Here is an 18,335-nt window from a genome sequence, read left to right on the forward strand (position 1 = left end):
ACAGCTAATTTCATAATCTACTCTGTGCTAATATGTTAATAAATATTAATGAGTTATACCTTTCATGCAACACATATGCTTTCAATAGGGATCTTTGGGAGAAGAGTTTTGGCCAAACATTTTGGCCCAAATCTGAAAATTCAGGAACTATGGCAAGCCTTAGGAAGAATTGGTTAGTGCCTAGTAGGATCTTAAAATGTACCAGCCCAATCTGGGAGGATAAATCTAATCTTGAATCATATTTTCTCAAGGCTTAAATTGAGCTATGTTTATAATTTAGACACATTTAGAAATTATATTAACTTTGTCACTCACTTTGCATAACTTAGGATATAAGAGAAATGGCTGTTTAGCAGCCTCATAGTCAAAGGTAGCTCGATTCTTGGCATATTTAGACACATTCTATATAACAGTATTTAGCACTATGTAGAAACATATATCTACATAAACACTGCTGCATTTGTACCTCTCCCCCTAACGTTTTCCCTTCTCCCACTTTTGACCTCTAGATCCCTTTTATGTGTAGTCTTCTCCTAAAAGTACTAGAAACTCCTTATGCACAAGGATTGTCTCACTCACTTGTTTTGGTTTCTCTAGTGTTTAGCACTATGTCTAGCACATAGTAAATGCTTAATAAATACATTTTCATTCACTCATTTATTATACTGTCCTCACTTCTGTTAAGTGCTTTCAAATGTAAAATAATTTCTGAGTTAACTATATTATTTTTCTGTGTTCTGAAATGCCTAATAAAACATAAATCAAGGGCTCATTTTCATCATTATAATTATGGAAGGCATCATACCCGAAAGTAAGAAGCTACAGTTTGTCTCTTCATGTTAGTAGTTTCTTCTGGATGCCGCATCACTTCTAGAGTATCCACCTAGAAACACAGGACCAGAAGAAAGTAATGAGAAAATAGACACTGGATGAATGTATGAGTTTCTCTAGAACTGAAAGGCTTCGCAGTCAGCCATTGGAGTGGTCTCTGTCATTGGTATCCTAGTAGGTACGGTTATGGAGGAAACAGAGCAAACAGTTGTACTGATATTATATCTCAATCTTCCCCAAGCCATGCTGTCTGCCTTCTGGTCTGCTATTACCACTGGCCTACACATTTCTTCTCTTGGTTATGAGATTTGACTTTATCTTGACAAGTTCCCTGAGTCACTATATATTTTCAGGCTATCCCCAAGGATCAACTTCATAGTTTGGAAAATCCCAGATTGATTGGCTTTTGTTATTTTTTTTTTTGTTGTTGTTGCTTTTTGATTAGGTAAAAGAGGCCATTCTTTACTTCATTTCTTACCTATCCTTAATCACTGAATGGACAATTGCCTCAGTTTTGTTTTAAACTAAGACCTGGGAAAGTCCTTAGCTTAAAAAGACCAAGGTCTCCCACTGTGTCAGGGCCATTTCTGGTTGTCCTGATCTGTATCTTGCTATGAACTCAGATGACTCTGGACAAGAAAGTGAGGCAGGTAACTTTTGCACAGCCCTCACTCTCCTGATGTCATGGTTTTTCGTCTAGAACAAAGGATGAACAACAGAATCATGTGGCTACATTTGTACTCCCATATTCTCCCCTCTCCCACTTTTGACCTCTAGATCCCTTTTATATGTAGTCTTCTCCTAAAAGTACTGGAAACTCCTTATGCACAGGGATTATCTCACTCATTTGTCTTGGTATCTTTAGTGTTTAGCACTGTGTGTGTTAAGCACATAGTAAATGCTTAACAAATTCCTTTTCATTTATTCATTTATTGTGCTGTCCTCACTTCTGTTAAGTGTTTTCAAATGTAAAATAATTTCTGAGTTCACAACATATTTTCCCGTGTTCCAATCACTGAGATGTCTAGTAAAACATGAAGATTTAAAATATCACTAATCAGAGCATACCATGATGTTAAATCATAAGGAAAGATTTCCAGGCACAGAAGAATTCTGCTATTCCTTTCTCTGTCCACAGGGGAAAAAAGCACAATGTGCAGACCTAGAGGATTCTGGGAAAATGATCAATCTCCTTCTGTAATTATCACACCTCTCTAATGGCTAACTTGCATTTTAGAAATGCTCTCTCCAATCTGAAAATGGAGAATAAAATCTCTCAAGGGTCATGAGTAGACTAAAAATGAGTCCTCCTAATTTTCCTCCTACCCACAGTTGCCCAGGAGCTTTCTTCTGAAAGAGGAAATTGTGAATGAAAATAATTATAGCTATCAATTGCAAGCAGATTGTGTTGCTAATTGCAACTCAGACAAATAAAACAATCCCAACTTCAAACCCAAGAAATATAAGAAGCAACTTTGTTTTCACAAAGCATCTTAGCATTAACTTAGTCTGTGACAGTTTACCATCTGCTTTGAACAGGTGGCATTAGCATGAACTATGAACTTGAAATAAACATTGCCATTGTCCGCACATGTGATACACTCAATGGACCACACTATGGACAACAACTTGAGATGAGGTGAGTTTTTTCCCCCAACCTTTCTCAATTCAAATTAAGATACAAATCTTACCTTGAGAAGGTATTTAGGAGACTGCATGCAAGAGCCAAAGAAGAAAAGTAAAGCTTAAATGACATCAGATAAAAAAAAAAAAAATCAGTTTATAAATAGCAAGGCTTCTTAAACTGTTTCTCTTTGTGATCCTTCTTGCCAGAGAAATTTTTACATGGCCCCAGGTATAGAGGTATATAAAATATATACACCAACCAAAAATTTAATGATACTATATCATATTTTTGCAAAAACTATATTCAGTTACATGATGCCATATGGGGTTGTGACCCAATTTAAGAAGATTTTATATATAGTATTGGGAATCAAAACAGAAACAAAATTTCAAAAGTTACATGGGAAAAGTAAATAATTACACAGAGGACTTACCATATTGATTTGAAGAAAAGCCTACTTTTACTCCAAATCAGGTTTGAAAAAAATCTTAGTATGCCCTCTAGGTATATTGCTAGCTGACATACTAATACAAATTGCATTTTTTTCCTTTCAAAGACATCTAATTCCATGGTAAGGGCCTATAAAATGAAGGAATTGGACTAGACCATCATTTTGAAAACCTTTTCCAAGTCTAAGTCCTAGGATGCTATTTTGGAATAGTGTTGAGATATTCTCAGATGCAACAATCCACAGAAACTTTCCCTAACATTTCTCATAAGTAGCCTGTTGCCTAATGGCCAATTAAGGCTTTGGTTGTATTCATATACAGCTGAAGCATTAGTTTTGTTTGACTTTGTCAATGGGGTAAGAGGGAAAAGACACAGATAAAGGAATGACACAAAAGTAGACAATCTTCATCTAGCCATAACATCAAATTCTTTCCACAAGCAGGTTACTGATTGAGTCAACACCAAAGGTTTCTCTCTGTGTACCCATTTCTCCTCACCTCCACAGTATCTCTATTTGAACAGACAGAATCCCAGCACTCTGAAAGCTCAGAGATATTATTCTGGACGGGGCCAGCTCAAAAGGTTTTTGGGAAAAGATCCTGAGGTCTATTTAGAAGATATTGCCAGGGAACTCAGTCTTGATCTAAGCCTCTCACTTCTAAATTATTGTTTTTTGTTTGTTTGTTTGTTGCTGAAGCAATTGGGGGTTAAGTGACTTGCCTAGGGTTACATAGCTAGGCAGTGTTAAGTGTCTATTAAGTAAATCTTAAGTTCTCAGATCCTACTGACTTCAGGGTTGGTGGTCTATCCATTGCCACCTAGTTGCTCCCTTACTTTTTCTTTTATTACAGGTTTGGGAAGATCCAGGACACCAAAGTTCAGTATGAGGAAGCCTAGAGCACATATGATAGGGAAAAATAAAAGTATTTATTGAGGGGTGATACACTAAAGTTGGGCAGTTGGGGACAGTGGAAACATGTCAGATCCACTGGGGTCCTGATGGAAAAGGGCACCAAAACCAGCAAAGTATGATGATGTTTTTTGTTTGTTTGTTTAAATAGAGTTCTCATCCAGGTAGAAGAGGACTAGACAATGAGAAGAGGGAGGGAGGAAGGCGCAAGAACCTGGAGACCTGGTGCTGATTTATGCTGGGAGTGGAGGAGAGGAGAGGACACTGCTAGAGAAATGTCTATCTGATATTCAAATTCCCAGCAGGCCAGGCTCTTACTGAGGATCTTACTTAAATAGGGTGACTTACGGTTTGAGATTGCCTTGTGGAATCTCTGTTTATTAAGCTAAGGAGGCTTCTGAGATCCTCATAGTTCCTTATTTCTGACAATCAAATTTACTAGCTTAGATTCATTTTCTTAAGAATACTACTCTGGGCTAGGTGATATCCAGTTATCTGATTAATTCATCCCTGCTAATGTTCTAGTGCATGCTGATGGATTGACTCAATCAAACTTTTTCATTTTGATCTAGCTTAGGGTAGAAATAAGGCCTTACTCCAGAGGAATGCCTGTAATAGGGAGATGTTTAGGCTTCTGTTCAGCAGTTTACAAGAGATACTCATTTCATGGCCCCCTCCAGTCATTCAATTAAATGACTAAGGAAGGATTCTATGCATAGGCTGTAGGTGAATTAGTTTTAGGTAATTTGATTAAAAATTTGATTCTATGATTCTGTAAAAGTAGAGATGAGTTCGCAGGTAGAAAAGTACCTACAATGCAGGACTTGGAATTCGAAAAACTTGAGTTCACATTCTGTCTCCACTGTTCCCTAGCTGTATATTCCTGGGCAACTCATTTAACCTCTCTTTCCCTCAATTTACTCATCTAAAAATGTGATGATAATAGAACAAGGCTTGTTCTGAAGATCAAATGAATATAGGTAAAGTATTTTGCAGAACTTAAATTAAATTAAAGTAATATTGTCTATTATTTTTATGAATTTAAATCAGCACCTCATTTAAGGAAGTATTCATATTAATATAGAATTACTGAAATTGTGAAAAAGATCTGAGGGTTTTAATGGACTACAAGTTCTATGTGTTAGTGAATCATAGTAGCCAACAAAGTAAAAGCTATCTCAGGCATCATTAAGAGAGGCATATTAGCGAGAAATAATGGGATTATAATCTTGTTTTCTATTATGATCAGCCCATAATTATTGTGTCTAGTTTCACATGCCACATTTTAAGAAGGTTTAGCTAGAAAAAAGAAGAGTGAACAGACTAGAGAAGACCCTGAGAGCATGCTATAATGAGCCTCGATTGAAGAAACTGTTTAGCCTGGAGAATAGAAGATGTAGGAGTGGTGTGATCATTGCCTTCAAATATTTGAAGAGTTGCTTGGAGGAAAAAGGATTAGACTTCTTTGACTATACTCTAGAGGACAGTTAGGAGCAATTTATATGAAAACTTCAGAGAGGCAGATGTTTCAAATAACCAAATTTCATTTTGAGGTAAAGAAATCTAAGGAGCCCCCACCAATCTCTCCTCTAGAGATATCCCAGCAGTGGCTGAATGCTTAATTTCTGTTATATCATGGAGTAGAAGCTTATTCAGGCACAATTTAAACTAAAGAACTTCTTTATTTTATTTTATTTTTTGCTGAGGTGATTGGAGTTAACTGACTTGCCCAGGGTCACACAGCTAGGAAGTGTTAAGTGTCTGAGGTCATATTTGAACTCAGGTCCTTCTAACTTCGGGAGTGGTGCTCTATCCACTGCACCATCTAGCTGTCCCTAGAGGACTTCTCTAAGTGACCTTCCTATTAGATTGTAAGTCCTTGAAGGAAAGAACTGTCTTTTGCTTCTTTGAATGCCCAATGTTTAGCATAGTACCTGATACACAGTAAGCACAATTATAAGTATTTAGAGACAGATTGAAATTCTGTGATTCTGCTTCTAACTTGTTTCCCATAATTCTTTTCTGCCGTGACATCTTCAGAAGATTCCCAATGAATTCGAAACAATATGATTGACAACCTTGAAGGTCAGTTTCCTCCATAATGAAAGTGGTCCTTAAAACACCAAAAGACCAATCCAAACAATTCACTTTCAAGGCAGAATTCCAGACAAAGGATTATCTGACATTTTCTGTGAGACTTCAGGCAAGACAGTTTGATATCTTTTGGCCTCAATTTCATTATATATAAAATCACCAATTTATCATCCCTTCCATTTCTATTTTTGTGATACCACGGGCTAATCAATATCTTAAGGATATCAGATTCTTAAGGATATCAGGTCCCTAACTTAAAGAGAGGCAGGTCAACACAATTCTATAGACTCTAGTTCTTTGACTTCCAAAGTCAAATTTCTGGAGAGATATCCCTAAATTCACAGTACTAAGGTTCTGCACCTGCTTTCCAATAATTTTATCCCACTGTACATCAAAAGAAATGATATAAAGACATCAATTTTCTTGCCCACTAATATTCATATCTTTTATATTGTAGATTGATGAATAGAATCAGGAACAGATCCTCAAATTTCACCTCTGAAACATGGTAATCACGTACCTATGAACAAATCATGGAACTTGGTGTCTTTGTCAGCTCTATAAGATTTTACATTGGTGATTCACATTAACTTGAAATTATCTGTGTTGATGAAATACCCTGTCTATACCAAATAAGGATACTATATGTTTACATAAATAACATATTTTTGTGAGAAATAACTATTTTCCAAAATAAAAAATTGAGGCAGTAGAATTATTTTGTGTATTTTTTCAAATTTTTTTGATATCTGGCATAATAGAAAACATCTGGATTCTCATATCTACTTCTGCACTCAGTGTGTTGCAATATATTGTTGAGTTTGAAGAATATAAAGAGAATCCAATTTCACATAGATATATAGTTGGAAAAGGGAATAATATTTTAATAGCCAAATAATTTCTCAATATTTTTATGAAAACAATTTTGGCCTTAAAGACTTCCTCACAAGGTCTTGAGAAGTCTCCTTGGACTATACTCTGAGTAATACTGATTTTTTAAGATCTCAGCTTTTTAAATTGTGGATTGTGGCCCCATAGAGGGTACAATAATAATGTGGGGGTTGTAAAATTATATGATATGATCAATGATATATATATATATACATATATACATATATAATATTATCAATAAATGCTTGATTTACATAATTATTTTATATACCTGTAAAATGGAAGGTCATAGAAATGTTTCAGAAAGATCGTATAAAAATTTCTTAGGCAAAAAGGGATTGCAAGTAGAAAAAGTTTAAGAAGCCCTATTACAGATTATAAGCATTCTTCATCCATCTACTTATTTTGTTTTCCTTTGTGGATAGTTAGACTAAAATCTTTTACGTGATTATGAATTTTATTTAGAAAGTTCATCAATGTTCTTAGGCTTAGTGCAATTAGCACAGTGTTATATGCATACAGGAAAATCAACTGAGAATCTCTCTTTAATTTCTAATCTGTGTTGGATCTCTTTCATTGCAGTGGCAAATAGGTTGGGTGAGCATATCTCTTGTTTTTAATACTTCACTCAATATTAATGATCTTAAAGTCATCAAATAAAATTAATTCTACTGTGATAGTTTTCAAAGTATTTTGTCTTAATTTTGATATATACATGGATATCTTGGTAGATATTTGCTTTAATGAATCAAAAAAATTGTAATCAATGAAAAGTAAACATAGTAGTACCACATATTCTCAACATATTTTCATTGAATGTGCTATAGTAAAAAGATGGTCTATTGTGGAATATCATTTGCAAATGACTGCCTGGTCCCTTCCTAATGTCCTCATCAGGGAAGCCATTAATACACACATAGATTATTTTCATAAAATGTATTGATGAGAAGTTAGGCACATTATTTAGTAGTTATTTATATTCTCTCAGTTGCTGTTTTAAAAGTGTTAAAATTATATCTTGTTTTGGTCCCTCTGATCCCCCTTACCCCTTTCTATACAGCATAATAAATAAGTTTTTAAATAGCCAACATAAAAGCGCAATCGCAGGAAATAAGATTGCAAAGGAGGACCTGGAAATCACATACAAATCATCCCAATGATCAAAGGAGCATAATTTACAAATTGTATCATATATTAACCAAAATTCACATCCTAGTAACATGTGCTAAATCAGTAGAAGCCATTTAAGCGCTGCTGTCAAAAGCCTTTAGTCCTATGATATGTAAATCTCAGACAAGTCTCAGACCTCTGCAGTAAGACCAGCAGAACACCAAAAGGTGTTGAAAATATTGAGAAGTAGATATCTTAATTTTGAAGTTTTACTGACAACTTTGACATAATTTGGATATGTTAATGAATTAATTTCAAGATGGCATAAATAAGAATTATTGTTTCTTCCCAAATTTCTATAAAAATGATACCTCAAACTTCTACTTTTAAGCATTCTTTCATCTCCATAATGGGTCCATGCTGCCTAGTGTTCCTAATTATAATCCATGATTATGTGTGTCATATTCTCTGTCATTCCCCTTCCCCATACTGCTTGTCTTTCTTTACCCCATACTATTCCTTTAGCATTTACCTCTGTATCCCTTTTGCTGTTTGTCTTCATACCCTCCATGCTTTATTGAAGTATGATTGCAGCCCCACTTCCTGTTGCCATCATGAGTTTTCCTAACACCTACCCATAGAACTAGTTGTGCCTGCCCCATTTCATAAATTATCAATTCAATTGTCCTGGGAAGGAATAATAATAAAATTCAATATATTTCCACACCTTTGGCATCCTTATCTTTATCATGTATCTTGAGAATTGATCTTGCAGGGCTCTCAAAATTGTATTGCTTCCATCTCTGATCTCTTCCTTGTCTACCTGGTCTATTACAATTACTTTTCCTATTTTTATCTTCAGTTTCATTTTCACTTCTTCTGGCAACACTTGTAGAACTCTAAGTGGGTGGCTCCTTGGTCCTCAATAGGGAAAATACTTTGTTATTTAAAAATTCTGGTAGAGCTTTTCCATTTTTATCTGTTTATTATTTTCCTTCCAATTTCATCCTTAAAATTCCTTGTAATAACTTAGGGTTTTTTTTTTTTCAAATTTTAAACTTATTTTTTCCTCTTCTGTTTCTGATTGTTTTATGAAGGAATACTAGTCATAATATTCCATTATCTTTCTCTCAAAGATTTTCTAAAGGATTTTATATTCACGTTAGGTTAATGGAGAAAAAATAGGACAAAGCTCACTCAATAATCATAAAAGTTTTCTTGTGAATGGATAGTTGGCAGAGTTGTGAAGAACTACCCTCACCATTTTAGAGAACAATTTGAAACTATGTTCAAAGGCCTACAAGACTTTATACACCCTTTGACCCAACAATACCAACACTAGGTCTGTAATCCAGAGTTTTTTGAAAATTTGTACAAAAAAAATTATAGCAGCTCTATTTTGTGGTGTTAAAGAATTGGAAATTGAGGGGATGCTCATCAACTAAGGAACAAGTTGTGATATATGATTGTGATGGAATGCTATTGTGCTATAAGAAATGATGAGCAGAATGGTTTCAGAAAAATCTGGCAAGACATATATGAACTAATGAAATATGATGTGAGCTGAAGTAGGAGAATATTGTATAGGAGAATTATTTTAAGGATAAATAACTATGAAAGATTTAGCTTCTTTGACCAAGTCAATGACCCAAAACCATTCCAAAGGACCCATTATGAAAAATGATATTCATCTCAAGAAAAAGAATTGCTATACTCTTGAGTGCAAATTAAAGCATACAATTTTTACATTTTATATTGTTTTTTCCTTTTTTGCATGTGTTTTCCTTTTGCAACATGGCTAATATGGAAACATGTTTTACATGACTTCATATTGCTTGCTTTCATGAGGGGTGGGAGGAGTTTGGGAGGAGAAAAAATTTGGAACTCAAAATTAAAAAATATTTTTTACATGTAATTGAGAAATACATATTGAAATTATATATATATATATACATATATATATATATATATATGAAAAAGAAAGTTTTATTGTGAGGTAGAATAGAGGTCTCTGATTTAATCAACTGGAAAACTGGAATTCATGAAATAAAACTGTGATATCTCCTCAGCCCCATGAATTTACAGAGATATTATTTTCTTTGAAACCTGAATTTTAAGAGTTGGAAGGGATCCCAAAGACTTTCTAGTCCAACACATTCCATAAAAAAAGCATTTCTTTTATTAACTTATCCTGAAAGTGACCATTCAGATTTTGCCTTTAAATGTCCTGTGAGGGTCACCCACTCTGTAACTCAATTATCACAATCCAAATTGGGACAGTTATAATTTCCAAATATCCAGTGCCAGGAAGTTTAGAAAACTAAAACATTGAGTTAAGCCAGTTTCCAACCCTAAGGCAGCAGAGAATAAAGGAAAGAGCCTTAGGCTTGGAATGAAGAGAGGTGAATTCTTGTCCTGCTTATGTGTGGTACTGAGCAAATCACTTAATCTTGGTGGACCTTAGTTTCCTTAGCCATAAATTTAGGGGTTTAAACTAAATGACCTCTAAGATCCCTCCCAGTTCTTCCATTCTATCCTTAAATTGAGATTAAAGTTCCACTCAGTTTGGAACTGAACAAACATGATTTTTGCCCAGGAAACAAAGTATGTCAGATACACTTACAGGCCTGACTTATTAGCCTGAAAATTGGTCAGTTGGGCCTTCAGAAATTGTATTATACAGATACAGATGCTGGCAAGTAAACAAGCCTCCTTGCTTGGTCTGTTAGCACCATATGTGGATTTCACTTCTCTAGTTTCAGAAAAAAGAGAAAGGGAATGTTAGTTGGAAGAATACTGGATGCAGAGTCAAAAAACCAGAGAATCTTGATTGCCATTTATTACATGGGTGACATTAAGCAAATCACTTAATATCCCTGGTTTCCTCATCTGTAACATGAGAAAGTTGTATTAAATTTCTATGTTCATTTGTAATTCTAAATGTTACAGAAAGGCTGGTGGGTCATTTTGGAACTACGAATGCTTCTTCTATGCATTTTGGCCAATTCCTGAAAGCATGAAATTATTTAAAAGTTTTCTTGACTGAAAAATAAATTTGCCCTTGGGTTAGCTGGGTAGCATTTGAATATAGCACTAGTCCCGGAATATGGAGCATCTGAGTTTAAATTTGACCTCAAGACACTTACTAGTTGTATGACTCTGGGCAAGTCACTTAATCCTAGCTGCCTCCTAAATAAACAAACAAGCAAACAAACAAACAAATGAAATAAATGAATAAACTTGCCCAAGGAGAAAAGTCACACATAGAAGGTCTCAAAAAGGATTTAGGCTTTTCTATCCTTCTTATTGGGATTTCCTAGTCCAAATAAAAGATAAATATTTTATAGCCTCAAATGTCAAAACATTCATTAACTGTTTGATAAAATCTTTCCTCAAGGATTTTTACTATTATCAAGTTATCTTTTGGGGAGGGACATGGGGAAAGTCCAGATATGTAATATCATCAGTATGAAGTCTCCCACCCACTGCCTCTAATTAGCAGTCTGAGACAAAAACCTTAAATGGCTTACTCTCAGTACATGTGAAAAGCAGAACTTGACCTCAAGTCTTCCTGACTCCAAGATTGACCTTCTCTACTTTACTGTTTCCCTAAATTATCTAAGCTCTGTTTTTTTAAAAAAAAGTCCTTCTGTTTTACTTGTGACCTCTCTATGACATGACATATGAAAATCCATTTTTGTCAATGATTTCCAATGTATTTCTGCTCCACTTTATCCTGTGTTACCTGGGGTGGACATAGAGGGACAGATGAAAAGAGGATTGATTTTTCTTTCTCTTTTTGTTTAGCCATGGTAAGAAAAACTATTGAATTTTCACTTCACTGTTCATATCTTCTGGTCTATCTCCATGATTTCTCCTTCTCTGAGTTTACCAAAGCTCATCATTGGAAATATGGTGCATTCTTATCTATCACCATTGACTTTTCTCCATTGACTTTTAGGTTATTCTGATTCTTTAGAGACCATGGAGGTCAAACAATCCAAATCCATACAATATAAGAAGAATGTATACATCAGAAAGAGACTATTAAGCCTGAGAGAAGAAACTTGCCATTATTAAAATAATTAATTCTATATTCTCCAATATTCTAATTAAGGTCTTTCAATTGATTTCCTTCTTAAGCTAAAATACACTGCAAGTCATTGCCATTTTATCAATATGCTGATAATGATATGTTACAGAAATAATATGTGAAGAACAAGATGCCCTTAGATTGGGCAGGAATATTTTCAATAAAGTTTGGCTTCCATTCCAGGAAAAGTGTCTACTGTTAACTCTCTTTTATAGATGTCTCTTTTGGTTGGGAACATCACTTTCCTAACTCAAGGGGAAATACTTTCATCTTCTCACAGATGGGCACTAAACACTTAGGAAAGAGTAATTATTATTTATCTGGAAGTGACTCTTCCTTCCAGACAGCAAGACTACTCTAACTGTGACAGACAACTCACATTTCACAAATGAATTCCTTGACATTCTTTGAATGTTTTCACACCTCTTCTTCACCAGGCTCCCTATATTACGATCCTCTCTTCTCTCAAGAATCATGTACGACATTTGGCTTGAAGATGAATTCAATGAACCTGATGCATCTGAAGCTCCCTTTATCTTGGGTTCTTTGGGTGGGATAGCTGAGGGATTGATTATTACTAACCTTGACTCTCCCAGCACTGAGTTGAGGAGGCAAAGATCTAGATGCTGCTGTCACTCTTGCTCTTGTCTGAGCCAAGTTACCTATTGAGAAAGACAAAGAACGTGAGTTGAATGAAAAGCAGAGAATATCTCGTTTAGGAAAGACCATTGGACTCCATTACTGGAAAATAAAATGAGGACACAGATAGAGGTTCATTAGCAGTGCTTGTCCATTGTAAGAGACAAGTGCACAAGGATGGAGAGAGAACAAAATATAATTGTGGCAACGAGGGGTGAGCATGAAAAATTATCACTGCTCACAGGTTGTTGACAGAACAGGGACATCGAAAAGAGATACAGTATAGCATTTCATAGTTCTTATAAAGGGACAAACTTCCCACAGCAAGTGTGATTACTTTTCTGTGACCTCCTCCATTTTGTACCAAACCCCCAACCTCTCAAAAAAGAGTAGGAAGAGAGTTAATACCATGAAATCCCTCAATTCTAAGCTGTGCTCCAAAGGGTATCCTTGGCCCAAAAGCTAATGAAAGTTGAGAAAAAATGATAAGACAATCTCCCCTTTGAACTTTTAACTCCCAGATCTCCCTAATCCTCGTGGCTTTTACCTCTCCAGTGTGCAAGGAGACCCTCTTACAAGATTTACCAGCCTCTTAGGAAATCCCTGCCCTCTGCAGTGACTGACCTGAAGTATATCTTTTGGTTTGTAAACTCCATCTAAGGGATGCCACATCATGCAGTTGTTCAGGAAAATAAAGGTTGCTCAAGACAATAGTTTTAAAATAAAGTTGTCACTGAAAGGCACTGCTGTGAATTTTGCATGTGCGAGACACTGAAGATTTCAAAGTTTTAGCAAGTCTAGCACAAGATGTCCAAATGTTTTCTCTGGCTGTGTCTTCAGAGGCTAAACTGTGATTAATAGCACTGAAAGAACCCTTTGAAGCAGGATTGGTGACATCAAAGTCCTAATCCAGGGGTGGCAGGGTTTTTTTTTTTTTTTTTTTTTTTTTTTTTATAATGAGGGGGAAGCATTTTAACACATTTCAAAGGATTTACAGAATGAATAAACAATAGGCCCCAGCAGAAGCACCCCACACCTTTCAGAAACATAACACATAAATAAGTTTCCATTTTAATTTAAATGTAAATAAAGTGTTCGCACTTCTTTTAAATGTTAAGCAGCCTGTTAGCATCAACACTCTATCTGGCGATTTCCGTTTAGAGATGGTTCATTGCTCCAAAATACCCTTCTGAGTCTCCCTTAATGGTAACCACTAAAGAATGCACAGGAAAGAAAACAGAAGTCAAAAAGCATTTAAAAGAATTTATATCCTATAAGGGACCCGAGTCGAAAGAGAAGCTGCATTCTAACTGCAAAGAACCCCTGGCAATTTTTGTGTTTCCAAATTAATGAGAAAAGGAAGAAACAGTCTGAGACAATCTCAGCTGGCACATTTTAAGCGGGGGTGATTTCTTGCTTCAGAGGATTTCCATCTATTTTCAAGAAACTACCACTAACAATTTCTGTACCAATCCCCCTTTAACAGAAAGGACTGGAGCAAGATCCTGAGTCCTATTTCAGAAGTCAAATGTACATCTCAGCCTGTCTTTACTGCCCCCTGCAGGTTTTTAGGATTTTAGAATAAGTTTCTGATTAGAAGGTGATTTGTTACTATATTATTGAAAAGAAAAATTTAGGCTATAAAAGGGAGGAGGAAATTTCTCCCTTTTAAAGTCTTTTAGTCACAAAAAATAATATAGAATGAAACATATAAATGTAAAATAAATTAGTAAAATGTAAAAATACAAAATTTAAGAGAAAAATAATAATGAACTAACACTATTATGAAGCTATTTTATACTCTAAAAAAATTCAAAGAATTAGGAGAGGTAGCTCAAACCTCAATCTGAATCCTGCCTCTGCCACTTAACTTTAGGTAAGATCTTTTGAAATTCCAGTTTCTTCATCTTTGAACTAGGAACAATACTTGAAATGTCTACTCCAGAGTTGGAAGAAAAAGAGTGTTGGATTTTGGTGGCTTTGTTCCCTACTCCCTGTGTAATCATGGGAAAATCAATTAACCTCTCTGTGCCTTGGTTTCCTGAAAGGGGAATGAGAATAGATGAAGTGAAGGGATCAGATTAGAGTTCTTAACCTTTTTCTGCATCATGGCTATGAATCCTTCTCAGAAAAAAAAAAAGCTTCTAAAGGTATAAAATAAAATGTAGGATTACAAAGGAAAACAATTATTTTGAAATGTAGTTAAGAAAATGTATTTTTAATAATTAAGTTTATATATATTAAGAACCCCCTGGGTCACCAGAATCTAGGGTTCTTCATCTGGAGTCCATGAATGCGCAAAAGGTATGGGAACTTGGATGGGGAAAAATATCTCATAATCTTCATTAACTTATGGTTTTCTTTGAAAAGCTATGTATTTTATTTTGTACATCTAAAATCATTCTGAGATTGGATCCATCTGCTTCCCTAGACTTAAGGGGTCCCCATGTCAAAGTGGTATTAGACACAAAAAGAAGGTCAAGAACCCCTGGATTAAATGATTTCTAAATCATCAGCTTTAAATTTTGCAATTGAGGTGTAAAACACAATTTTCAATGTACTTTTAAAATTATGTAATGATTATTATTAAGTAACTTCTAATTAATTTAAAAAACAAAATCGATCATCTCATCCTTCTCTCTCTTCTCCCATTCAATCTTTCAAGCAGTCTACTTACTTGTAGTTGTTGGGATATTTGTATTGCCTAGAATGTTCTAATTTCACACTTAATTACATTATGGCTATTATAGTGTGGTTTGGGGGGAAGAGTTTTTTTTTTTTCTCTTTAAGCTGTGTAGGAAGAACCATATATTACATTTTCAAAAGCAATATGCTACAGTTTGCTCTTATCAAACCATCATATTCTTAGCCTTCCAAAATGAATCTGTTTTATATTTGGTCCATTAAGTCAATTTAAAATAACTTCAAAATATGGCAACTCTTTTACATTTATCCCATGTGACAGGGTTAGATGGTGTTAAAATCTGCCCTGCAGTCTTCAATTTCTCTTACAACACAAAGGAAGTTTACCTAAGACTACAAAATGAATGTTAATAGCTGGGAGAAGGTGATTACAATTGTAACTGAGGGCTTAAACGTGGTCCACTCTCCAGTGCCAAGTTAAGAATGTGAGGAATTCATTTCAATGGGAGGAGTAGTAGTTTTATATAGAGAAGTATAGAGAGAAGGAGAAGAGTAAGAAGGGGTGGGAAATGACAAAGGACAATCTTTTTCAGCCTCGTTTAACAGGGGGAGGGGATTTATAAACATTCCACTTTTTTAGAACAAACAGTTTTTCCTTTCTTTTCCTTTGGGGAAGGTTAAAGCCTTACTGAAGCCTTAAACATGACTTTTACCTCCTCTCAAAGGATCTGTAATTTCATGGATGTGGGTACTTCTTCAAAACTGCAGATTGTTTTCCTTGCTTTCTGATCCACAGAAACTCTTGTCTATGCCCTTCAATAAATTCATTGTAGGGGATCTATCCATTATGCTAAGGGAGAACTCAACTTCAATTGGGAACCATTCTACCAACAGTTGACACAGGTTGACCACTGTTATCTCTCTGGCTACATCTGGCCCACCTCCCTTTCCACTTATATCCCTAACTGCTTTTAATTTATGTTGCCTTTGACATTCTTGGTGCTACCTGTAGAATTCCTGCTTCAGCAAAACTGAAACAAATATTTCCATTGAATTTTCCCAGGCAGAATATAAATCAGAGCTGTAAAGATTTGTGATCCGATGGTCTCAAAACATTACTTTTTAAAAGAACAGTAACTCCCCACTCCTTGCTCCCTAAGTCATTAAAACTAACAAACAGATCCTCGGTCCTGCAAACAGCCTTCCATTTAAAAACCAGGATGTTTCACAGGAGGTAATAAAGTTTCTTTTCTCTGTTCTGTAAACAGTGAGTCAGCTTGCTCCCAGCTCTCTCGCTTTTATTTTCACTCAGAGCCCTTTATTGCATTAAGCTCCCCTGCCACCACCAATCAAAAAAAATATTTTTTCTTTCTTTTATGAAGAGCATAAATTTGTAAAACCTAAGATTTTCATTGTCATAATTGCACACATTATCTCCAGAAAGATCCAGATAAAGATAGACCTGGGTATTAAAACTTAGCTTACTGTCCATACCCTATCCAGAAATTAATGACAGGCACGTGAACTGACATATGTTTAACAAAACCCAGGGAATGTTTAGGGATAACATCAAGGTCCATCCAAGCAAATTCAAGGTGTGCAGAAGGAAAGAAAAGCCATTAGACAGCGTTGTCAGAGAATGCTGGAGCCCATGTGTTCTTCCAGGAAAAGCATGAAGGTGGGATAACCTTTTATTCAATAAGACTAATTGCCTGTAAGCATCCTGAGTCAGGTAACAGTTCTGGCTCAACATTACTCTAGGCACAAAAGACATGATGTGGATAAAAATCAGTCTCTGGATGCCCCTTTTCTGTAACCCCTTTTCTATTCTTTATTCTTGATCCAGATGTTCAGTGTCCTCAATGTTGCTACTCTACTTCTGTACTCTTCCACTCCACATCTCCCCATTTTGACCTATTATATTGATATTAAGCAGCCCCTTCCATCAAAATTTCCATTATTCCAACAAACTAATCCTAGACTATTTTGCCAACCCTTAATTAACTTAATTAATGTATTAATCCACCCAGGTAAAGTATCAAAGGTAAACTTCTATTTGAAGAACATTTTATGCACAATCTTATAAGGATGTGAAAGACATAACTACTCTGATCCAGACAATGATCCAAGACAATTCCAAAGGACCCGTGATGAAAAATGCCATCCACCTTCAGAGAACTGATGAACTATGAGTGTAGATTGAAGCATACTTTTTAAACTCCTCTCTCTCTCTCTCTCTCTCTCTCTCTCTCTCTCTTCTCTGTCTCTCTCTGTCTCTTTGTCTCTCTCTCTCTCTGTCTCTGTCTCTCTCTGTCTCTTTGTCTCTCTCTCTCTCTCTCTCTCTCTCTGTGTCTGTGTCTGTGTCTGTCTCTCTTTCTCTGTTTCTGTCTCTATCGCTCTGTCTCTGTCTCTGTCTCTCTTTCTCTCTCACTCTTTTTCTCTGTCTCTCTCTCTCTCTTTCTGTGTGTGTGTCTCTCTCTCACCTCTCTCTCTTTCTCTCTGTCTCTGTCTTTTGCAACATGGCTAATATGAAAATGTTTTGCAGCTTCATATGTATAATCAATATCATGTTGCTTGCCTTTTCAAGAAGAGGGGAGAATTAGAGGAGAACTCAAAATATCAAAAAAAAATGTTAAAAGTTTAAAACATGTAATTGGGAAATGTTTAATAAAAGTTTAAAACATGTAATTGGGAAATGTTTAATAAAATAAATAAAAATATATTAGAAAATAATAAACTCTTCTATTTATCATTTAACACTTTTTATAATCTGGCCCCATCCTAACTTTCCAATCTTTTTATATTCTATTTCACCTTTGTGTACATCTATAATCCAACTATACTGACCTACCTGTAGCTTCTCATACATGACAGTTCAGCTCTTTATCCCTATTTCTTTGCCTTGGATGTTCCCCAAACTGGAAGGTTCTTTCTTTTGTTAGTTTCTTAGCTTTCCTGGATTCCTTCACAATTCAAATTCTGTCCTACCTACTTATATCCAAGTAACTAATCATTTATATGCTTTTTTTTTCTCTCCCTTCCAGTAC

At 35.3% G+C, this 18,335-nt stretch overlaps 1 protein-coding gene across 1 annotated transcript in view; it reads right to left on the reverse strand.

Moving 5' to 3' along the window:
* The window catches only part of MYO3B (myosin IIIB), a 601,952-nt gene that overhangs the window by 274,761 nt on the left and 308,856 nt on the right, over positions 1-18,335 (reverse strand). The window contains exons 22-23 of the mRNA XM_051990668.1: positions 12,589-12,668; positions 806-883 (exon numbers count right to left, since the gene is read on the reverse strand). Of these exons, the coding sequence (XP_051846628.1) occupies positions 806-883; positions 12,589-12,668 (158 nt within the window). The remainder of the gene's footprint in view (positions 1-805; positions 884-12,588; positions 12,669-18,335) is intronic.

Source organism: Antechinus flavipes, chromosome 3 (genome assembly GCF_016432865.1).
Source record: "Antechinus flavipes isolate AdamAnt ecotype Samford, QLD, Australia chromosome 3, AdamAnt_v2, whole genome shotgun sequence".
NCBI classification, from domain to species: Eukaryota; Metazoa; Chordata; class Mammalia; order Dasyuromorphia; family Dasyuridae; genus Antechinus; species Antechinus flavipes.